At 41.9% G+C, this 24882-nt stretch overlaps 1 protein-coding gene across 2 annotated transcripts; it reads right to left on the reverse strand.

The window, feature by feature from the left end:
• Positions 1–638: 638 nt before the first annotated feature.
• On the reverse strand, positions 639–23541 carry scn2b (sodium channel, voltage-gated, type II, beta). Of its 2 annotated transcripts, XR_014607966.1 has the most exons (6): positions 23304–23541; positions 16442–16608; positions 15599–15809; positions 3801–3996; positions 3646–3713; positions 639–2771 (listed from the first exon to the last, which is right to left on the reverse strand). XR_014607966.1 is itself a non-coding variant. In XM_084126443.1 (5 exons), the coding sequence occupies exons 1-5, from the start codon at positions 23383–23385 to the stop codon at positions 2741–2743; spliced, it is 687 nt and encodes a 228-aa protein (XP_083982569.1). In that variant the 5' UTR covers positions 23386–23541; the 3' UTR covers positions 639–2740. The 2 variants fall into 2 exon arrangements, 1 of the variants encoding a protein (XP_083982569.1); XM_084126443.1 differs by lacking the exon at positions 3646–3713.
• Positions 23542–24882: the final 1341 nt, after the last annotated feature.

Here is a 24882-nt window from a genome sequence, read left to right on the forward strand (position 1 = left end):
GTGTTGGCTTTGCCCTGATAAGGGTGAGCCTTCCTAGGCTCAAAATCACTGTGGCTCCAAGCTTTGGGCCTGTGCTGAATAATGTTTTTTACAGCATGCGAACCAAGTAACTATAGATAGTGAAGTAAAATAAGTACTACAGTTGTTTAAACTGTTATGGTTTGAAGGCAAATACTGTACAGTATATATTGTTCAAGTTTTTTTTATTTTTTTATGCCATAACAAGGAAGAACTGTTTATTATTGAATGAATGTAATGTTCTAACCTACATCTCTATTAATTGCTTCAATTTAAATAGACATACTTTTCAACATCATTCAAGATTACAACATACATATATATTTATATTTAGATATATTTATATTTAAAACATACTTCTCACGTTTCCTGAACATAACACAAAATCATACTGTTATAATGTCGAGGCTATTCTTTGCAGAAATTGTTTGATTTAGCAGATGGTATGTAGGGGAACTGCCCCTTCCCTACATAATCTACTAGACAGTCCATAGTCCACTACATAGAGTCTACTGAAAGTGAGTTCACAAATAAAATGGATTCCCAACACATTCGATATGGAAACAGAATTTTTATAAACAGAACTAAATATCTGTTTTTGGTTTTGTTCTTTTTCTTTTGGGAAAAAGGTTCAGTGAATCATTAAAAGGTTATTATTTCCTCTGTATACCCAAATGTTTCATTTTCTTTTAAATTTCACACATTCAATCATCTTTCACTTGCACAAGCTTAAGACTCAATTGTAACCTTTTTTAAGCCTCTTTCAGATTAAACGATTAGCTGTGAAAATTGATTATCAGGGTAAAAATGAAGTGTTCATAAATTCAGTACAGAAAAAATAAATAAACATATATAGATACTAATGTAAAATAAATTCACACATTCCAAATAACACACCACAACATACTCGTCAAACACAATAATATCAACAATCAAATTTGTTTTTTGGTTTTTATCAAAACGTATCCAACAGAATGTTTCAAATGCCACATAATCGTTGCACCTGAAATGACGATGTTTGTGTGTGAAAGCAGTGTTTTGTAAATGGCATTTTCTATAAATAGGGTACAAAATGCCTGAAACTTGAAAAAAATATTTTAGGGTTGCAAATTTGGCATAAATTAAGCTGTCGCTCCATATGATATTTGTTTGATATATTTTTTCTATTCATAATTTCTGCCATGCTGTAAAGGGGTCAAATTTAGCTTATTTTTTAGGCCTCACAAGGAATGTTACACATTTTGTTTTTGTAATGGAAAAAATGTTTTTTTAAATTTAATTTAAAATGCACTTATTTTTTTACTATTAGCAGAATGTTAAAAAACTTCAATGTCCATATTTTAAAATTATGTCACTCTTCTATGATTTTAATTTTTAGATATAGTCAAGAAAGTGAAGTCCTCTGAGATGGAACAGACTAAAATCGCAAAAAAAAAAAAAACTTATCTTCATGCTAAGTTAGTTTCATGTTAGATAACAAGCATACGGTTTCTAATAGGTCATAACAAAAACAACAAGGGATTTGTGCCTCTAAAGGCCGTGACACACCAAGACTATGTTAAAGAACTAGAGGCGACGAAAGCCGACTGTGTTGTCACCTTAAAAAGCTGGACTTGAACACACCACAAAGGCTACAGGCGACTATCAACTAGCACATGCGTTCTGCGCCTGCATGTAAGAAAATAACTGTCTATATCAGCAGGTATCAATAGTCTATACTCGTCATTCAAAAGTGGAAACATTAGCCACATTCCCATTAAATATCAATCATGCTGATCACTTTTTTTAATTTCAGGCAGCTCAAGTTTAATATTTGTGCATTGGAATGTTCAGGTAAGATGACGTGCTCAGTCGGCCAAAATACCCCCGACAAAGTCCAACTAGTGCAGACGGTACAGAACACGCCACAAAAACTGGGCCAGCTGACGTTCAACGATGGCCCAATGTTGGCCGATGGCCGACCATCTGCTTTTTGTGTCAGGGCCTTAATGCTTTTAAAAAGTCATGGGACACCAAAGTGTACTCTATTCATAGAATGTGCCAGATGCTTATGCAAAGTAATGATTTGTTTTGTGCAATTTTTTGTGTATCATGTATAAGAAAATTGTCATGCAATGATTGTACATGTTTTTGGAGGTGTGTTATGTGCTATAAACAAGCAAATGATAGATTTTGATGGATAGTCATGGTCCTGCCATTTTGGTAGGTTCAAGGTATCACTGCTAAATATTCTGCTGTTTTACATGCTGGATTGTAAAAACAGCACAACATTTTGCAAACTGGCACAACGAGAAGGCACACACACAAACACGCACGTTATGTTTCTGCATCCATTTAAAGAGGACGTTGAGGGCAGTGATTTCTCAAGAAACTGTCAAAATGTATAAACACCATAAAGGTAACTTTGGCAGTTATAAAGGAGGACTTTGTATAATTTAAAACTCTCCCTTTTAGAAAATACTTAGCAGAAATACTGGATGGCTAATATTTATAGTGCTAATAGTGGCAGTAAAAAGGGTGGACCAAATAAACAGTTCTGTAGGACACTGTTATCACATTAGCCTGCCATATTGAGTGGAAGAGGCAGTATAAAACCCTTTGTGATTTCTCACCAGTGATTGGACGTCATGGCACTGTGGCAGAGATCTTCCTAACATGACATGTTTGGTCGCTACACAAGAAAACTGAGGAATGTTGAATGAGACGAAGAGTAAAACAAATTTTACAAATCTTCAGGCAGGAGGCATAAATTTCTGAAAGGTAAAAGAAAGACAATGAAATGTGAAAATGTATTATTAACAGTATATTTAATATTTTTTTATATTTTTTATTTTGTAGGAAAAGAAAATCCCATTAGAGTTGGGAAATCTGATTCAAGATTATTATTTTTTTATCTGATAGTCTCAATGAATTGGGTTTAAAATACTAATTCAATTATTCATTTGCCAGAACCTCTGTCGGAAAAATTCCAAAATGTTCCAAAAAGTTCGAAAATGTAATTTCTGTGAATCCTTAGGCATTACTTTCAATTAAGCCGTTCAAAATACTGATTCAATGATTCACTTGCATTGTTGTATATATATATAGTGTATTTCAGCAAACCAAATAACTGCACAAGACCTGCTCTTGCAATATATATCTATATATCTATATATGTATATATATATATATATATATATATATATATATATATATATATATATATATATATAATTCAGTAATTTCACTTAAATGACAATTAATAGGTTATTTTCATTGCCATTTAAGTGAAATTGCTGAATTTAAATATACGAGCTTGATAAAAATTATCATTCTAGAAGAAAATTTCAGATGGCACTTAGAGGCTTTTGCATCTGAACTCTTCATAGTGTATATATATACTGTAAGAGCAGTTATTTCGTTAGCTGAAAAACACTGACAGCAACCACCACAAACACAACAGACACAACAGAACCTAACCAGATAAAGAAAGACTACAAAGACTGATTGAAACCAGAGTATTCAGAATTCAGCCTAAAAACAAGAAGGACAGACTGATGAAACAATGATGGAAAGAGAACTTGAAAGAGCCACTGTCAACCACAGTCACATGACCACCAAGACACACTAGCTAGCAATCAGTTTTACCAGAATGTGAAGGATGGAGCTCCACCATACGTTAGGCCTCCATGGCTAAGATGGCGGGTTAGGGCTGTCTGTTTCAGGATTCAAAGTAAGCAGTTTTTTTACAGAGACGAAATACTCAAATACTGGGAAAGAAAAGAAGAAGAAAAAAATCTTACTTTGTTGCTTCTTCAGTTCCTCCTTCTCCATCTACTTTGCCCTCTTCTTCCATCTTCTGCTCGTCTGAGATCAGCTCCTGGTTCTTATGTCTACGAATGCACTTCACCACTACCATGGACAGAATGAGCAAAGCAAGAATGCCCCCCACAGATGCCCCGATGGCGACAGCAATAGTCGAATCCCTTGGTGGTGGCACTGGGCAGAGGAAAATAGAGAAAAAGAAGAGATGCTAACAACAAACTTCACCAAAGCAGCATATTTCTTCAGTGAAAAAAGGATATTCTGAAAATTTCTGGGCCAAGATTGAGTACTTCTACCTCCAGTGGCTAACTGGCCTATGCTAACCAGCTAAAATCTACTGGTTGCATTCTCAATGTTGCCATTAGGGGTGCTAGAGCAGACAGTAGTTATTAACGTCTTCTATAGTTTTCAAGTGTTTCTTTATATAGTGACATCGCCAACTACTGGCCTGTGCATGCATGCATACAGCGGTTTAATCGTTTTCCAGGATTGGTGTGAACGGGGATCGTTTTGACAATGTTGTCATCTGTAAGCGAAAAAAACGTCTCGGGTTACGTATGTAACCCTCGTTCCCTGAGTAGGGAACGAGACGCTGCATCGATACTCGATACTTTGGGGAATGCCCTCGGCATGACGCGTCTGAAGTCTGTAATGGAACTATTCCAATCTTGATTGGTGCTCGTCACTCGTGACGTTGCATGTGACGGTGATCCGGAAGCTATAAAAGGGCAACGGAACATAGCCGTATCAGCTTTTAAAGGGTCGAAGCAAGTCGTTCTCAGGAGCACGAAAAGTGTGGCCGAGAGATGCAGCGTCTCGTTCCCTACTCAGGGAACGAGGGTTACATACGTAACCCGAGACGTTCCCTTTCGTAAAGGGAACTCCCGCTGCATCGATACTCGATACTTTGGGGAACGAATACCCACGCCGCCACACTGAGAGACCCTGCCCTGGTGTGAAGCAATCTGGCACACTCAAGACATGAGAACTTGTGAACCTGGTGTAGAGGACAGATCCAGACTGTAATGTTTGATGAAGGTGTGTGGGGAGGCCCAGCCAGCGGCATCACAGACCTCTTGAAGAGAAACCCCTGCTAGCAAGGCTCTAGAGGATGCCACTCCTCTGGTTGAGTGAGCTTTTATCAGGAGAGGTGAAGGCAGATTGCGCACCTCGTAAGCTGAAGAAATAGCCTCTACTATCCACTTGCTAATAGTCTGCTTGGAGACCGGGGAGCCCTTCTTGGATAACCCAAAACACACAAACAGCTGGTCCGACTTCCTCCAGCCCGAGGTCCTATGTACATAGGCCTCAAGAGCTCGGACCGGGCATAACAAGTGTAACTTAGCTTGATCAGCCGACACATGCGGTGGAGGATGAAAGGCCGGAAGGATTATAGACCGTGCCACATTTGTGGGCACCTTAGGCACGTAGCCAGGTCTAGGGTGGAGAATGGCTCTCACTCTGCCAGGAGAGAACTCGAGGCAAGAGGGAGCCACAGATAGCGCCTGCAGGTCGCCAACTCGTTTCAGGGAAGTAATAGCGAGCAGGAAGGCTACCTTAAAGGATAAAAATTTCTCAGACACCTTATCCAGGGGTTCGAAGGGTGCCAGGGATAAACCTTCGAGGACCACTGCCAGGTCCCACGTGGGGACCCTAGGCTGGATAGCAGGCCTCATCCTCCTGGCTCCACGAAGGAAACGAATTATGAGTGGGTGTGTCCCCAGCGTGCCCACCCCTAAAGGCGTGTGGAAGGCTGATATAGCCGCCACATAGACCTTAAGCGTGGACGGGGAGAGCCCGTCAGAGAAACGATTCTGGAGGAACTCCAGTACTGAAGCCACTGGGCAGTTAACTGGGTCCAACTGATGTTCTCTGCACCATAAAATAAAAATTTTCCATTTAAATGCATAAAGTTTCCTCGTGGAGGGGGCTCTAGAGTTTACAATGGTCTCAACAACCTCGGTTGAGAGACCAGAATTTATGAATTGGTCCCCCTCAGGGGCCAATCCAGTAGCTTCCTGGGCTACCGCCAAGGGTGAAATATCATGACCTTGGGCTGAAGAGGGAGGACCATCCTGATCCGGATTCACCGCGGAAGGCCTGCCAGAAGGGCCCAGATGTTTGGAAGCCATATTTGGGCCTGTCAGTACAGGGCCACTAAGAATAAGCTGATCCCGTACTGCTGAACCCTCTTGTACTCTAGAACCCCCGGGGGCAGAACAATCGGGGAAAGTATACACAGACATGGCCTCAACCATGTCTGTATCATGATATCCAAACCCAGCAGAGCTGGAAGAGCATGGGAGAGGTGGCGCAGAAGGTGGCCGTCCACATAAAGGGGAAACAGGAGCACCTCTGACAAACCGACCTCCATCCCGGCTAAAGCCAACTTGGGGTGGAGTTCGAAATCCCCGGGCTGCAGCCCCTGCCTCGACAGGATGACTGCTCCCTCTTTGATCAGAGAGACCATCGACATAGTGTCTGTCAAAAATAGAACCTAATGGTCTCTCTGAAGTTTCCTCAGACCCTGTGTTTCCAACACAGGTACTAGGAGCAGGAACCATAACTTCCTCCCCATGATCAGAAAACGAGGGCATGTGCGCGTAACTCTGGTCATGCGGAGTGGGTTCCCTCTCGGGGAAAACCCATTGGTCCTGAGCCACTACTACAGGGCCCCCATGTACAGCAGGCCAAAGAATAGTATGTTGAACACTGCTGCCAGCGAGCCCACTCTTTAATAAGGTCACGTAGTGGTGGCCTGGCCTAGCTTGATATTCATGACTATGGTAAGGAAGATGAGTGTCTGAGCTGGAGACAATTGTGCCTGCATCATGACTATAACCTACACCGCCCCCAGGAATCGGTTTCTCTGAAGAGGCACTGGTGATTTTTCCTAGACTCTGAGCCATATTCCCTAGCACACACGAGACTCGGAACAACACCTCGGTGTTGAACCGTCTGCTCTAGTAGTCAATGGACAGGAATGAGGATGCCCTGAAGACTCCATGGAGCTAGGACAGTGACCATGCATTCCGAGGAGGTGCGGGGATACAATACTAGGCCGAATGGAAGAATCCGGAACTGATGTGCTTTTCCCCCAAAAGCAGATCTCGGAAACTTCCCGTGATGGGGTTAGAAGGGAATGAGGAGTTAAGGGCCTTGTGGATCTATCACGACAGACCAGTCCACGGAGCTGGTCTGACTGACAGTCGGAATCTTGAATCTGAACCCCCTCGGAGGTTGATCCATTACCCTGAGATCCGAAACAAGGCCTTACTCCCCTTCCCTCACAGGAACTATGAAGTACCGGCTGTAGAACCCGGGCTCCCGAAACCGAGGAAGAGCCCACCTTGAGGTTTCCTTTGTTAAGAGAGACTTGACTTCCTGTTCCAAGAACCAACCCTGCTCGGGGCTGGCAGACATGTGAACCACCCTTAGTAGATAATATTTTTATATTAGCTCCGCTGTAAGCAGGACCCTCCAGGCTATATTTTGAAGACCCCTCGGGGTGTCTAAATATGCTATTACGGGGACCAGTCCCTCAAGACTGGCCTTGGCTAAAAATGTTCAAATGGTTTCGGTGACCTGAAGCAGCTAACTGGCAGGAACTAACCGAAATATGCTCTCTACAGACCTCCTGAGAGGCGGCGAACTCGACAGGGCCGCAACGTTTCCGGGCAGATACTGCGATTTGTGTTCGCTGGAAGCCGATGTGTCCCGAAGCGCCATCGGCGGCGGGAAGTAAACATCGATTTCCTAAGGGCTGTATAAGGGGGCGAGACTCCTGTACTCGCTCTCCTGGGGGAACGGCCATAAGGGTCTGCGTGTTACGACAAGACCTCTTAGTTGAAGCCATCTTAGCCCGAGAGACAGTCTCGATGTCCTGTCCTCGATATAGAGGGCTTCATACGAGAATGTCTCTTCTGGCCCCAAGCCTTATACGGGGGGGCACGAGAGGAAACCTTCTCAAAATATGTTGAACTGGCGGCTGTCCCCTGAGGCTGCCCCCTGGCAGCAACCCCATGAGACCTAGATTGACAACTGGGGATAGCTGATTGTCGCTCTGCCTCCTGAAACCTTTCGACAACGGTTCTCGCCGCGTCGCCAAAGAGGCCAGAAGGTGAAAGGGGGGCATCGAGAAGGAAAGCCCTGTCTTTCTCCTCGATCCCCAAGCGATTAAGCCATAAATGTCTCTCTGTGACGACTATTGCTGCCATAGAACGGCCAATAGCACGAGCCGTCTCCTTAATAATACGGAGAGATAAGTCAGCTACTCTACAAAATTCAGTAATACCGTTGAGTGAAACCTCCCAGTTATCATCCACCTCTTTGAGGAGGTCAGCCTGGTATGCCTGTAATAACCCCATCGTGTGTAGGCATGCACCGGCTCGACCCACCGCCATATAAGCTTTCCCTAACAAATTCGATGTACGAGATTTGGAGGGAAGTGTCTGAGCTATCAGGGGTGACGCAACGTCGGGGAGAAAATATTTCGCAAAATATTCCTCAACCCGAGGCATCACCCCATAACCATTCTCATTAGATTCCCTAATAGATGAGTAAATATATACATGGGGGGAAAATAATTGAGATGAACATGGATTTTCCCACGATCTCGATACCTCAGTATGAAGATCAGTGAAAAAGGGAAGGCTCTGACACAAAGATTGTGACTGGGTCTGCAGGAAGCGCTCATCCATTTTATTTTTCTTAGTCGCTTCCTGCTTATTATATGGCCATTCAACATTTAATTTAACCACTGCCCTGGTCACAACCTCCAGCAATTCCTCAATAACGGGAATATGGGGTGGCGAATCCCCATATTTATGTGATTCAGTGTTGATAATATCTAACCCCTCGGAGCCAGATAAATCAAACGCTGTGTCTTTAACACGGTCGGAAGAAGCCGCAGCGCGGGCTCCCGAACCGTGTGCGAGACCAGTGGAGCTGGTTAATAAACACTGAGAAAGGGTCACAACCGTCTCAGTGTTATCTGCCAGCTCCACGTGCGAATCCCATGCATACAAGCGGCGCGCTGCCTCAACAGACGCGGGGCCTGATGCACTGGAAACGCGAGCCTGATCTGATTGATCGAACAAGCTCAAACGGGAGCGGAGCTCTCTCATAGATAGCTGAAAACAGTTTGCACAGACAGCGCCCTCGAGCACTGCCCGTGCATGCTCCACTCCCAGACAAACAACACAAAACGAGTGCGTGTCACCCTCGCTCAAATAGCGCGAGCAAGGGGACGCACACCGCCTGAGTCGTTTCTCTATATTCGCCATATATATATTGAGATAGACAAACAACACCAAATAAGACAATACAGTCACACAGAACGCTTGCTGAAGACAGAAAGCTGATACGGCTATGTTCCGTTGCCCTTTTATAGCTTCCGGATCACCGTCACATGCAACGTCACGAGTGACGAGCACCAATCAAGATTGGAATAGTTCCATTACAGACTTCAGACGCGTCATGCCGAGGGCATTCCCCAAAGTATTGAGTATCGATGCAGCGGGAGTTCCCTTTACGAAAGGGAACCAAAGTTTTTAGTAAGTCGTGTAAATGTACCCTTAGTGGAGCAAGAGTTTAAATCTTTCTGAGCAAGTTAAGGTTGTTTCATTGAGATGAACTATGAATACAAACCATATTAATGTGTTTTTTCTTCAAATAAATAAAGTGCTGAAGGAATGACATGTTTGTCGGCCAAAACACAAAGTCAGTGAAGTCTATGAATTCAATGGTTTTTTAGTTAAATCCCTGAAATAAGGTTTGTAGTAAACACAAGTTCAATATATTCCCACGTTTTATTTTACACGTTTTATTTTTTTCATCAGTGATACCCCTTTGTGATTTTTTTTTTAACTGTTAAAGTGGCTAAACGTCTCAGGTTACGACTGTAACCATAGTTCCCTGAGAAGGGGAACGAGACGATGCGTCGATAACGCTTTGGGAACGCCCCCGGCGTGAATGCGTCTGAAGCATCTATGTCAACTAGTCCAATGGAATGAATGAAATGCGCGTCACGGGCAGGTGACGTCATGACCAGGAAGCTATTAAAAGCGCATCCGGTGAAACCGGCTTTAGCTTCGAAAATTTGCCGAAGCAAGTCGATCACAGGAATGCAGGAAGTATGGCAGGGCGACGCATCGTCTCGTTCCCCTTCTCAGGGAACTATGGTTACAGTCGTAACCTGAGACGTTCCCTTTCGAGGGAACTCGCGATGCGTCGATAATGCTTTGGGAACGAGAATACCCAAACCGCCAGAATTCCAAATGCCTGAGTGTAAGCCTGTTGTCAAAACCACACTAAGCACTAAGCACCTGAGACCCTGAGGCAGCATCCAGGTCCAGGCTATAGAACCTGACAAAAGTGAGCGGAGAGGACCAGCCCGCCGCATCACAAACGTATTGAAGAGAAACTCCGGATAATAAGGCTTTAGAAGCCGCCATACTCCTCGTGGGATGAGCTCTGACCTCCAAAGGACAAGGCTGGCCAGAGGACTCATAGGCAAGAGAAATAGCCTTGACTATCCACTTACTCACTGTCTGCTTAGAGGCAGGAAGACCCTTCTTGGGTGAACCAAAACAGACAAACAATTGATCTGACTTCCTCCAGGAAGAAGACCGATGGACATAAGTATCCAGTGCTCGCACTGGACACAAAAGGTTCAGCTTTTCCTGGTCCGAAGAAGTAAAAGGAGGAGGACAGAAAGCCTGAAGCACAATAGGCCTCGGAATAATGGTTGGCACCTTAGGGACATAACCCTGTTTAGGATACAAGAATGCCTTGACCATTCCCGGTGCGAATTCAAGGCAGGTGGGAGAAACCGAAAGGGCCTGAAGATCTCCGACTCTCTTGAGGGACGAAATGGCTAGTAGAAAAACAGTCTTGAAAGTCAGAAATTTTTCTGAGACCGACTCTAAGGGCTCAAACGGAGCCCCAGATAGGCCTTCTAGTACCAATGCCAAGTCCCAAGCCGGCATCCTAGTGCGTGTTGCAGGCCTTAGCCTCAGGGTGCCACGAAGGAAACGAGTAATCAGGGGGTCTCGACCCAACGATATACCACCCACCGGGACGTGGAAGGCCGCAATGGCTGCCACGTATACTTTTAAGGTGGATGGACATAAACCTGACGCAAAGCGATCCTGCATAAACTCCAGTACTGTGTTTACTGAACAGTTAACCGGGTCCCACTGACGCTGGTGACACCAAGAAGTGAAGACTCTCCATTTCAAAGAGTACAATTTCCTCGTAGCGGGAGCTCTGGAGCTTAGAATGGTCTCAACAACCTCGGTTGAAAGACCACTCTCTATGAGTTGGGCCCCCTCAGAGGCCAAACCCAAAGTTTCCAAATCTCTGGTCGGGGGTGGAATATCGTGCCCCCGGCCTGAGACAGAAGGTCTCTCCTGATCGGGATCTCCAAGGGAGGACCGTCTAAGAGATGAATCAGGTCCGCAAACCAGATTCGACTTGGCCAACGCGGTGCTACTAACAATAGGCTTATTCCGTGCTGACGAACTCGCTCCAGAACTCCTGGGAGCAGAGCAACAGGGGGAAAGGCGTACAGACGTAGCCTCGGCCACGTCTGCACCATAGCATCCAGCCCCAGGGGGGCTGGGTGAGTAAGGGAGAACCAGAGTGGACAGTGCGTCGTATACTGAGACGCGAACAGATCTACTTCGGCCTTGCCGTAAAACTCCCATATCTCCTCCACCACATCGGGGTGAAGTCTCCAGTCCCCTGGCCTCAGCTCCTGCCTCGACAGGACGTCTGCTCCGATATTCTGGCCCCCTGGAATATACACTGCCCTCAGAGAGAGTATTTTCCCCAGGGACCATAGGAGGATCTGGTGTGCCAACTTGCATAGTGGACGCGAACGCAGACCCCCCTGACGATTTATATAAGAGACCACCGATGTGTTGTCTGTCCGGACAAGCACATGGTGATCCCTCAGGTCTGGGAAGAAATGTCTCAACGCGTTGAAAACGGCCATCATCTCCAGACAATTTATGTGCCAGGAGAGATGATGACTCCTCCACAGACCCTGAGCTGAGCGGCCTTCCATTACCGCTCCCCAGCCGGTGAGGGAAGCATCTGTCGAGATAGCAACTCGATGGCAAAGAGCTCCCAACACTGGACCCTGGGACAGGAACCACTGTTTCCTCCATATAACCAAGGCGCGGAGACACCGCCGCGTGATTTTGATCATACGAAGTGGGTTTCCCCTCGGGGAGAACCCTCTGGTCCTGAGCCACCACTGCAAAGGTCTCATGTACAGCAGGCCAAAAGGTATCACGTTGGACGCTGCTGCCATGAGCCCTAACAGTCTCTCGAACTGCTTCACAGTGCGTGACTGGCCTAGCTTTAGCTCTTTCATAGCTGTTAGGATAGCAGCTACACGAACGGGCGATAGATTGGCTCGCATCGTGACTGAATCCCATACCACACCCAGAAAAGTGGTCCTCTGTAATGGAGATAGCACACTCTTCTTGGCGTTGAGCCTCAACCCCAATTTCCGCATATGTGCGAGGACGACATCTCGATGCCGAACCGCTAACTGTTCTGATTCCGCTAGAATCAGCCAGTCGTCTATGTAATTCAGAATACGTATGCCCTGCAGCCTGAGCGGGGCCAGAGCTGCATCTACGCACTTCGTGAATGTGCGGGGTGATAAAGCTAGACCGAATGGAAGTACCCGATACTGGTATTCTTTGCCCCCAAAAGAAAACCTCAGGAACTTCCTGTGCTGAGGGAGGATGGAGACATGGAAGTAAGCGTCTTTCAGATCTATCGTGACAAACCAGTCCTCGGATCTGATTTGAGTCACAATCTGTTTGAGTGTCAGCATCTTGAACTTGAGTTTTTGAACTGTACGATTCAACAGACGAAGATCTAAAAAGGGACGCAACCCCCCATCCTTTTTTGGAACGATGAAATAACGGCTGTAAAAACCAGATTCTCTGTCGGGTGGATACACCTGCTCTATCGCTTCTTTTGCCAAAAGAGCTTTCACCTCTTGCTCCATCACCAGAGCCTGCTCGGGATGCACCAACGTGGGCAACACCCCGTTGTAGCGTGGAGGACGAGAACCAAACTGGATTCTGTACTATATGCGGGACCCGTTGAGAAAAATATTGGCAGTATCTTCCACTCTGTCAGAAAATCTACTAAGGGAACCAGCCTCTCGAGGCTGGCCTCTGGTGTAATTGAGACACTCGGCCCGGGGGCCTGAAACATATCGGCAGGAACCACCCGAACTGAATGTTTTTGAACCCCCCTCAGAAGGTTCATATCTGACGCAACGTCGAGTTGACATTGCGCCAGATGATCGCTGGGAACCACTGCGCCCCGAGACCAAGGGTGCGGGGTTGGCAGAATGGCCCCCTGAGGACACCGAGGTGGAACGGACACCGTATGCTGAGGTGTGACCCGCTCCAACCCGGGTGGGGGCTGCCCTCATGGGTCTGACGCCATAAGAGTCAGGACCTTTTCTTTTGAGCCGAAGCCTTCTTAGCCTGAAGGACGGTCCTCAGATCCGGCTTCTGCTTCGAAGGCTTCGGCTGAGAGTGTTGCGTCTGCTTCCAGTGTTTCTGTGGCGGAGCACGAGACGCAACACTCTCTTTTTGTTGTGCTCTGTATGAGGAGCTTGACGGCTGGGGCTGCTCACGCCCAGCAGCCCCAGGGGGTTGTACACGACGAGGGAGAAATCTCTTAAATGCCTCTGACTGTTTCTTAGCCTCTTGGAATCTTTCCACAACCGAATTCACAGTGTCTCCGAAGAGACCAGAGGGATCAATAGGTGCGTCTAGCATAAAAGCACAATCTTTTTCTTTTATCTCTGCAAGATTTAACCAAAGATGCCTCTCAGTGGCTACAAGGGCTGCCATAGACCGCCCAATTGCTCTGGCGGTCTCCTTAGTAGCCCTGAGAGACAAATCAGTGGCCCGATGAAGCTCTCGAACCTCATCGGGCCCCACCCCCTCACTCCTGTCCAAATCCCCCAGCAGATCAGCCTGATAAGCCTGGAGCACTGCCATAGTGTGTAAGCACGCTCCAGCCTGACCTGCTGCCGTATATGCTTTGCCCACGAGAGATGATGTAGTCTTTAAAGGTTTTGTGGGCAAAGCTGAGGCCTTCAGGGACGATGCTGAACCAGGTGACAGATAGCTCGCAAGCGTCTGTTCAGCCTGGGGCATCGACCCATAACCATATTCTCTCAGCCCCCTAATATCTGAATAAACGTGAACTTGGGGACTATAGAGACGAGAGGAATATGGTTTATTCCAAGATCTAGACAGCTCACTGTGTAGATCTGGAAAAAATGGAAGGCCTCGTGGTGGAAGTGATTTAATAGATGTAAGGAAACGCTCATCTAGTTTGCTTTTAGGACGAGCGTCCCTTTTCTCGGCTGGCCATTCAATATGCAATTTATCAACAGCGCGAGTTATCACATCCACCAACTCCTCATACGCTGGAGAATAGGACTGTGAATCCTCTTCCCTTATAATAGTGCTTTTGTCACTACCAACGCTCAGCACATCTAACTCCTCGGAGCTAGAGCACTGAAGCATTGGGCTCTCTTCCCGGGCGGAAGAAGCCGCAGCGCGGGCTTCCGACACCGGAGAGAGAGCGCTGGATCCCCCAGGACAGGAAGGAGATAAGGTCCTCGGACCCGTCTCCAACCCTTCTGAGAGATCCTTTTGCGATCCCCAGGAATGCATTCTCCGTGCTGCCTCAGCAGCAGCGGGTCCTGCACCCTGAGGATCGCGAGGCTGACCACTTTCCTCAAAAAGTGACAACCGGGAGCGGAGCGTGCGGAGAGGGAGCCGCTCGCAATGCTGGCAATCAGCCCCCTCGAAGGCTGACACCGCATGCTCCACTCCCAAACAAATGACACAAAGCTCGTGTGTATCCCCACCCATTAAATAACGCGGGCAGGGAGAGGCACAGAGTTTGAACATTTGCTTTTCCATGACAACAGACAACAATAAATATGACAGACAGAGTTACACAGATCGCTTGCTGAGGCAACAGAAGCTAAAGCCGGTTTCACCGGATGCGCTTTTTATAGCTTCCTGGTCATGACGTCACCCGCCCGTGACGCGCATTTCATTCATTCCATTGGACTAGTTGACATAGATGCTTCAGACGCATTCACGCCGGGGGCGTTCCTAAAGCGTTATCGACGCATCGCGAGATCCCTCGAAAGGGAACAGGACTACAAAGGTTGTCGGGAACATTAAAAGTCATCACACCGAACTCTTTTACTCGCTAGTCCACTTTTACAGCTTTGTTGTGTTCACAAATTATTCCAACTCAAACTTTTAGGCAAAATGTTATTTTTTTAAATAAAGACTGAGAGTTATTAGAAACTTAGTGATGGTGATGTACCATGTGCTGTAGTTCGTTTATATCCTATGCTTAGCTTTTTACTCCTGCCGGTTGCATTTAGGCTTTAAAATTATAGAAGCTGTGTTAATTTGTGAAAAGAATAATACACTTTTTGTTGGTTGAGGAGATTATTTTCTGCAATAATCCAAAAGCCAACAGAAACATCTGATTGGGTTTTTGTCAAAGGAACCAGGGTGATGCAAACTTCCGGGTTGACCAACAAAAATATATTATCTCTGCAGCACTCTATTCTAATCCTGGACTTAACAACACCTGCAATAATGAAACCCCATTCATCATGGCCTGTCTTGAAGCAACCCTGGTTGAAGACCCAAAACTTTTGCCATACAGCATCTTAGCCCATCCTGAACATTCTTACATTCAGTCAAGACGTTGAACTGGATGGTGCCGTGACCCTGAATGCGATCTGGAGGGTTGCGCACATAGCAATTGTAGATTCCATCGTCTGTCAACTGCACATCTAAGATGGTGATGCTGAGGTCGTTCTTATCTAGGTTTCCAGAAAAAATAGCCCGCTCTCCAAATCGGCTTGGCTTCAGGGGTGTTATCCTGGTCTTATAGGTCATGAACTTGGAAAAGAAGAAATTGAAGGTAGATTGAGAAAAGTGATGAAACAAAAGAATCATCTAACTTTTTATATTTATGTAAATATTGATATTTCAGTAGCCCCTTTCACACAGCAATTCCAGTAAATTACCGTAAAATTGCCTGAATGACTTTACCGGTAAATGCACAAATATTGCAGCACTGATTAATGGAAAAGAAGGCAGGGTCTCGAGCGCGACACGTTGAAAAAGCTGTGAGATGTGGCGCAACGGTCAGAAATGATCATAGAGTGCATATTTAAATAGAACAACTATTAAAAAGCTTACTGTAAACAGTGCTGAGTAATCGCATTATATCCATAAGAACTTTATGATTGGCCCAAAGCAGACTTCTTACGTCAGCACGTTCTGACATTGTACGTGATCATACCGTTAATCTTCATTCCGCATTCACACAGAACACATTACTGGTAATTTACTGGCAATGTTACAACTTTCCTTACCGGTAAATTGCCGGAACCAATTAACCGGAATTTTTTAAAAGGTCCTGTTCACACATGATCTCTTACCGGTAATTTACCAGTAAAGACTGTATGCGTGAAAGGGGCTAATATTTTGATGATATTTAAGATTTTAAGTCTCTTGTTTTCTCTCACCATCTCCTCTGTGCTGTTGAGTGTCTCCTGATAGGTCCAGTTCATGGCAAATTGCTTGGGGTCCAGCTTGTAGCATGAGGTGAATGCACACGGGATTCTGACATCAGTTCCGTTGAGAGCGTTGATCTGTTGTTGCACCAGCACATCCATGGAAGTCACTGGACAGGCTGCAAGATATGTAAATATAGACATGTATAATTCCTGTCATTTGATTTTCCTGCCATCTGATCGGTGCACGTTTTTTTCATCTAAAAGTCACTGAAATTAAATTTGAGGTCGTTCGTTTAAGAATGAGTTCAAATGTTATTGCCAACCGATAAAAAAGCTGTTTTTTAAACTTTCAAAATAATTTGCATTGTGGTCTTATATAACTTTCGAACAATTAAAAAGTGTACCTTATCATACAATGCCTATTTTTGACTCTAAATTCTGACTGGAGGAGGTAAATGGCTGGTTAAATTTTGTAATACTAAAAAAGAAATACAATTGAAGCAATGGGTTACATCAATTGTTACCGTCATTCTTAAAAATATCTTCTTTTGTGTACAGGTTTGAAACAACTTGAGGGTGAGTAAATTATGACCGAATTTAAAATTTTAAGTGATCCATTTCTTTAATAATGAAACTGAAAGGACCAAGGCAATGACTGACGCATTTGTATTACATTCCAAAAAGCTCCCTTATCAGTCCCAGAGAGGAAAATTAAACCACGGCTGGATCGGCACAGAATGGAACGGTTAAGCATAAGAAAGGTTTGGCCTGATGGTTGAAAAGTGGCACACGTGGTCACATGTAGAAAACATGGGAAATTCTTTATCTCTATATGCATTAAGCTTACACTGGGTGAAATTATTTGTATTGAATCGACAGCCAAAATGTCATAATTTTGTCTATCAGGAAGGTTTACTGTCTCCACCATTCTGCCAATTCTGCCAAATGGACACCATTCTGCACCAAGTTCTGGACAAGTTCCCACTGCTGCAGCAGTTATGCTTTATCGGCCCGGCTCTCTGCAGTAGTAGCAGCAACTTCGTCACACCCTCCCATCCCATCCCATCCCCACCCGCCTCAAAGTGCTGCAGTTTAGTCCGTCCCCCTCCCTCTCAAAAAATCAGGTGTCCTCACGGATAGAGAGCAAGAACTACAGCAGCTGTGTTCGGGAGAACACATACACACACAAACCTCATGTCTACTTGAATCCCTTTAGTAATCACAATGATTTATAATGTGTTAAATTCAGAGTGCCTACAAAGCAACATTTGAACTATACAGATATACAAGGATTCATTATATACATAGTGTTTTTTTGCTGAAACAGTATCCTACTTGTGCTTTCAGTGTGTGCTGTAATAAACACACACAGAGACACACACGCATGTTCAGCATAAATATACACACACGCAGAGTCAGCACTCGGCCGGGTGTGTTACTCAATACCGGCACTACGTCAATGTCGTCCCCACCCACCCTTTTACTCTCATGTATATTTAGTCGGTTTCTCTCTGCACTACAGCAGAGACGCTTTAGAACTCCTTTGCATTCCCCATGCACATTTAATCACTGAATTCATGCATTTTAATAAATAATAGTCTAACTGTTGTAGTTAAAAACATGACTCTCTTACATGACTGTTTGGGTTTATATGAGCATGGAAATACGGGGTCTGACTACTGCTGATGTCTCCAGCCCACTCTTGGGGAACCGATTTGATGCATGTATCAATATTCACCGGTTCAGAGTGCTGTAGGAAGAAAATACTGCAGTGTAGCTCTCTCTCACCCTCTCTCACACAACAGTTCCTGACAAACCCCATCCCTACACCCTCCCTGCGCTGTCTCTGTCCTCTTTTTCCTGCTCTCAAGGTTATGGTTAAAGGAGAAATGTGGACAAGGTACATTGTGGAGCTGTGTATGCATGCACAAGCAAGCAAATAATAATAATTATAATTATATAATAACATTTTAATTTATATATATATATATATATATATATATATATATATATATATATATATATATATATATATAGACGAGTCATTTACATTATCACACCATCAAAATCTGAGTCAAAATCTGCTACGGGGAGATAATGGAACATCTGTTTGAAAAAGTGATTTTCACTATTATTTACAACAGGATTTGCATTTTCAAGGGTTTAAATAAAAGATTTTTGTTATAAGAGAAAATACAATATTTTTGCGCATAAAAACTGCTCCTTTCCTGGTAAAAAATATTAACTTGATTTCACTTGAAGTCAATGAATTCGTGACAGCTGAATGTAACATTTATGACAAGCCAAACATGTCAGTCTCTGAGTAACATATAATTTATTTAAGCCACGGAATAAACTTCATTCCATAAAATAAGTAAAATGAACTACACAAAAAGCATTTTGAACGTCTAAAGCACGTTTTATAATAACCCAAAAATCAAACGTAGGACAGCTCTTATGCATGTTATCACATCCGTCAAAAACTGGCTGTCGATTAGAATATTAGAAGTAAAAACATCAACATAACATAAATCACTTCCCTGAATAATTTCCGGCTAAGACACAAATAAACATTACCTTACAAATCCACATCATTTGAATATCACAACATCGATGTCTGTCAAAATACTGTATAACGTGCACAATACACAGTAGTATTTACGAGAAGGAGAGTTCCAGTGAGTACATGCATTCCCTGGAAAACCCACACTACCGGATGTTTTGACTACGCTATTGCTTTCCGAGAGCAGGGAGAAAATGGCGGGCTGAGCAGCTTTAACACGCTGTCTGTCAGAGACAATAACGTGCATTAATACATAATGCACGTTAGTATAAATTTGTTCTTCACACTGCATGCTAAAGAGAATAAACGTCAATCCAATAGAAAAACTTCGGCGGGTTAGTTAACATCGTTCAACATGTTGGTTTTGATGGACATTGTTCTAATTCACAAACTATACATTCTGAATCTTACATTTATGATTTGAATATTTTCAATAATTTTCTATTCTCGACTGATCTTTTTTTTCATAAATTTGGCAATAGATGAACTGTTAAATGATTGATCTTGAGATGAGTCCCTGCAGTCGTTCAATTAGGCCCTCATATGCTGATGTAATATATATTTTATAAACTTTACAGGTGACTTTTATTAAATGTAGTTTGAGCCCTATCTTCTCAGTTGTTTAATATATTAAGGCAGTTATCAAAGTTAAAGTTATGAGTTAAAATGTTGTTTCATTTTCCAATAAAATATTATAAATAATAATAATAATAATAATAATTCGTTACATTTATATACAGTCTAACAGCACTGGGACATTTCACTGTTCGTATCACTCTGCACTACCTCTCTTTTTATTTCAGTATAGGGTTGTTAAAAGCAATGTTATGGCAACAAATCTGTTTAGACGGTTTAAATGCACCACATTTTAGTTTCTGCTTAATGACTGAAATATTGTGGGCAAAACTTTGAACATGGTATGTTTGCAGTAAATGAGAAGAGCGAGACATCTGTATTTCTGTGAGAAGCAGATCTTCACAAGCTTGTTAACAGCAATTGTTTTCTCATAATCTACCATGTCATATTCGGCTCACAGACAACTGTTGCTGCAGTTGGATTGTATCCATTGATCCACTATTTTAAGGGACAGTTCACCCTAAAATAAATATTCTGGCATCATTTACTCACCCTCAAGTCTTTAGAAAACATTTCATAGAAGACGAATCGAGGTATTTATAGCAGAATGTCCAAGCAATTATTTTCCATACAATGAAAGTGAATGGTGACCATAACTCTCAAGCGAAATCGTCAGTGAATAACGTCATAAATGCTGACAAAATTTTTATTTTTGAGTGAACTGTCCCTTTAAAATAAGACTACCTGAACTGTAGTATAATAAAACATAGAAACATGTACTGTATGCAATCTAAAATAACATAATGAGTAAAACATATTAGGTAGATTACAAACAAACAAACATAGGTAGATTTTCTCCAATAGTAGTGTAGACTTTTTATATTTTCTATAGTTTATCTTTCAAGTTTGTATACATTACCATTTAAAAAATTGGGATTGGTAAGTTTTTTATGTCTTTGAAATAAGTATCTTATGCTCACAGAGGATTTTTATTTGATCAAAATACAGTAACAAGTAATATTATGAAGTATTACAATTTAAATCAACTGTTATTTTTTATTCCTGTGATGCAAAGATGAATTTACTCTAGTCTTCAGTGTCACATGATCCTTCAGAAATCATTCTAAAATGCTGATTTGCTACTCAAGAAACATTTCTTATTATTAACAATGTTGAAAACAGTTGTGCTGCTTAATATTTTTATGGAAACCGATTTTTCTTGTAACATTGTCTTTTATGCACTTTATAGCCTAAACCTTGCTGAATAAATATATTCATACCTTTCAAAAAACAACTTTTGAACGGTAGTCTACTGAAGGAGAAGAGGTTTCTATAGTGAAATTGAGTTCAATAGCTTTTGGGGCTAGTGGAATAATTCAGTATTTTTTTCAGAAAGCCGACTGAAATGTATTATTAACTTCAATCTCCTGAAGAATAGGATGCCGCACCAATACCGCAATACCGCATCTGTATACCTGAATGTGGTATTGATGTGCAAATAATTTTGCCAGTGGAATTGACTGTGCTCTAGACTACATGATGAAAGCTGAGAATATTCATGCATTAATATTTGTTTTAAAAATACATGTCCTAAAATGTATCTGGACACTTAAGCCACATGTATGAATGCTATTGCAATACATTTGACATACATTTTTAATCAATAAATTAATTGATCTACATGAAATATGAGCATGTGAAGAATACATTAACTGTGCCTATTCTAGTGCCAATTGACTTTTAATGGAGATAAGTAGATTATAAATGTCTAATAGTTGATGCACTTAAGTTTGTATGGAGATATATTTTAACCTCATTAAATCATTTAGGATGGAAGTAGGAGGATCTTTAGAGATAGTTTAGTGAAACTGGGTTTTATTATAATTCTATCTCATGTTCATCTACTGTCACTGAAATGCTGTGTTTTACGCCCTCTGGTGACTGTATAGAAAACCTGCACTGTATTCACTTGAACTTGAATGCAACTTCCCCAGCATTCGTTTTAAAGTTGACATTAAATCAAAATTGACCCTATTTACTTTGTTAGAACATATTACTAGTCTTGTGGTGAACAATTAATCCATGCAAGTTAATACACAGAAAAAAAAAATGTTTGCCGTGGTTATCTTTGGAAAAGTTACTTCCGGTCTGGAATGGCGTTCCTTCTCTGATGACGTCAGTTTGACAGCTTGGGTTGAAAACTTAACCGCTTAACCACTCCCCTCAAACCGTTAGTCTGCTATGAGGAGAGATGGAGAGGAGGAGCGCTAAAGTAAAACCCTGCCCTCTGTTCAATATTCCGTTTCATTTGGAAATACGTCACAACACTGGAGAAAAGTCGTTTGCAACTTCCAGTTCACAGGGACTTTAAGAATACTCTTTTGGTGTTTGCAGCTCTTTTTCCTTTATGTTAAGCCTACAGTACATGAACCATTAGTTCAGTAATAAAACTTTAATTAATTAAAAAAACGTGGACTATACCACATGGATTAAGCACAAGAAAGTAGGGCATAGGCCTACTGTATGCCTTCTGTTGAAATACATAATCCTCATGTAACCTAGCAGTCCCATGAGACAACATCTGTAGCAGTAAACCTATTCACGAACATTTATTTATTTTCACTAGGCTTGCTAAGCTTGTGTGTTTGTTCAGACATTCAGAGTCTCTTTTAAACATATTTATTTCTCTTTATTTTATAAATGAATTGGTTTGCTCTGAAGCACTTTGTTGTTTACTTTGTTGTTCAATATTAGGCTACTTCTCTCCATTAAATGGATAGCTCACCCAAAAAATGAAAACGTCATCATTTACTCACCCTCATGTCGTTCCAAACTTGTATTAGTTTCTTTCTTCTGTTCAACACAAAAGAAGATATTTTAAGGAATGTTGGTAACCAGACAGTTGATGGCACCCATTGACCCATAGTAGGACAACTATACTATGGACGTCAATTGGTCAACCATGTCTGGTTACCAACATTCTTTGAAATATCTTCTTTTTTGTTCAAAAGAAGAAAGAAACTAGTTCATGTTTGGAACAACTTGCGGGTGAGTAGGCCTAAGTAATGACAACATTTTTGGATGAACTATCCCTTTAAGCACCCTTTCCTCACCCAGCAGTATTGTCTCCATGTTTTCCTATTTAACTGTAATTATTGTTATTATTATTATTATTTAAAAGTGCTGTTCCTCGTCTTCAAATATTATATACTGCGAACATGTGTATTAATCTGGTTATCAAATGTGACACCCACTTTTCCTTCCACTCTCAATTTTATCTTACAATTTATTTATTTTTTATTTATTATTTATTTTTTTGCGTCGTCAACAAAATGGTATTAAATGAAGCAAAATATTATCATTTGAGTTAATTTGATTATATAAATTGGCAAACAATTTGGCCAATTATGACCTGCTTAGCGTTTCATAATCTGATCTAAATGCGCTCACACGATAAAACGCAGACAATGCTGATTAATAACAATTATTCTGCAATAATAATCACCATCAAAAGCTATAATGTACTGTAATAACATATGCCCTACACCTAATTTTATCTGCATTCTTTCTTATTCGCATCATATTAATAACAGGCTGTAGGCAGGGAAACATGACTGAAATCACATCTGTTTGGCTGGTAGGCTACATTGAAATCGTTAAAATGTCAAATGATAATTTTAATGATGGGCGTATTTATTTATTTTTTCCATAGCAGAAGCTTTTTTTACTTACCCAAAAACATCACCATTGCAACACAGGATAATTTCAAAGCGGACGCCCACTGCGTTCCCCCAGAATGCAATAAAATGGTCATTTTGGTCGCTGACAATAAACGAATCGGAATATAAGTATTAAAAATGCGTGTGCGATCTATTTCTCCGTTTCAATCATATAAAAAACACGGATATGTTTTTTATTTTGTGCTATGATATGGCTGGCAGTGTCTGTTGCTAGAGCACTGGTTGATATTATGGTTGTGGTTTGTCATTTGTCTTTATTGAGATTTCAAACGAACCCCGTGGCAACATTATAATATTAAAATACTATAATAGCAACACATAAAACGATATATAAATAATTTCACAAGATGAAAAAAACAAACAAACAGGACGCATCTATATATTACATGTCCTTCTTCGATTCAGTGCAATCAGAAATCAGTCGAAGAAAATCTACGCGGCCGTTGACGCAAAACCAAAAAATAACGCACTAGCTTGCAGAAGGACCACCTCTCCTCTCTAATGGAGATTAAAGTGTAGGGGAGAGTGGGGTAAGATGAGCCAGTGAGTAAATTGACCCACCCCCTTTATCTTGGCAACCGTACACTTTTATTGTCATGTGACCATATATTTTAGAACTACCCATCATTTCTGCCAGACTGTGAAAAAAGAGAAACACATGGGAGGAGTGGAAGGCACCCATTTACTTTGAAAACTGTTTTTGGCTTGTCAAAGTAAAATTTTAGCATACCAGATGTAATGGCTGTTACATCAAATTAAATTTGCCCAGGTCTAAAAATATGTATGATGTATATTGGTGATTTAGCAATTTATAAAACCATGTAAATCATTTAGCTAAATATTAATCTGAATTGGTAATCCAGCTAGCTAGTTAGTTTAGTTTAGTTAGTTCTAGCAATGGGGCAAAGTGAGCCAAATGCATTGGGGTAAATTGAGCCAGCATTTTAATTTGCACCACCATAAGGCACTTAAGTTAAAATCTCTGAAGAATGAACTGGTAGGCTATAATTTCAATGTAATATTATGCAACTGGTTTAGTTTATCTTTTTTTTTTCTTCTTTTTTTTTTTTTTTTTTGAAAACCAGAAGGTGCTTTTCACCAGATTATAATCATATAAATCTTTCCACCTGTAGTTCCTAATGGCCTCATATGTTCGGCATTGCAGAAAAACATGCCAAGAACCTTTTGACTAAATGTGTATTAGTTTCAGTGACTTTTATTTAATTATATTCTACTTATATTTTTATAAGTAAAAACAAACTTTCTATTTAGTCTGTTATTGGGAAGGTTACAAATTTGGTGTTCAACATATTGTTTCAGAAATGCAATCAATTAAATTAAATATATTGAAATTACAAATTCGATTGGTTTTCTGTGTTTGAATTGGCTTTAAGAAAATAAATCTGACTATTTCTAATAAATATAAATAAATAGAATAGATAAATAATAAATAGAAATAAAATTTCACATGGGTTTGACTCAGATTCAGTTAGATGGTCAGTTTACACCCAGATGGTGCCTAACCTGGGGTAAATTGAGCCACAGGAAAAAAAAAATTAAAATAAGAAGCC

The sequence above is a fragment of the Abramis brama genome (assembly GCF_963993115.1).
Source record: "Abramis brama genome assembly, chromosome: 10".
Classification (NCBI taxonomy): domain Eukaryota; kingdom Metazoa; phylum Chordata; class Actinopteri; order Cypriniformes; family Leuciscidae; genus Abramis; species Abramis brama.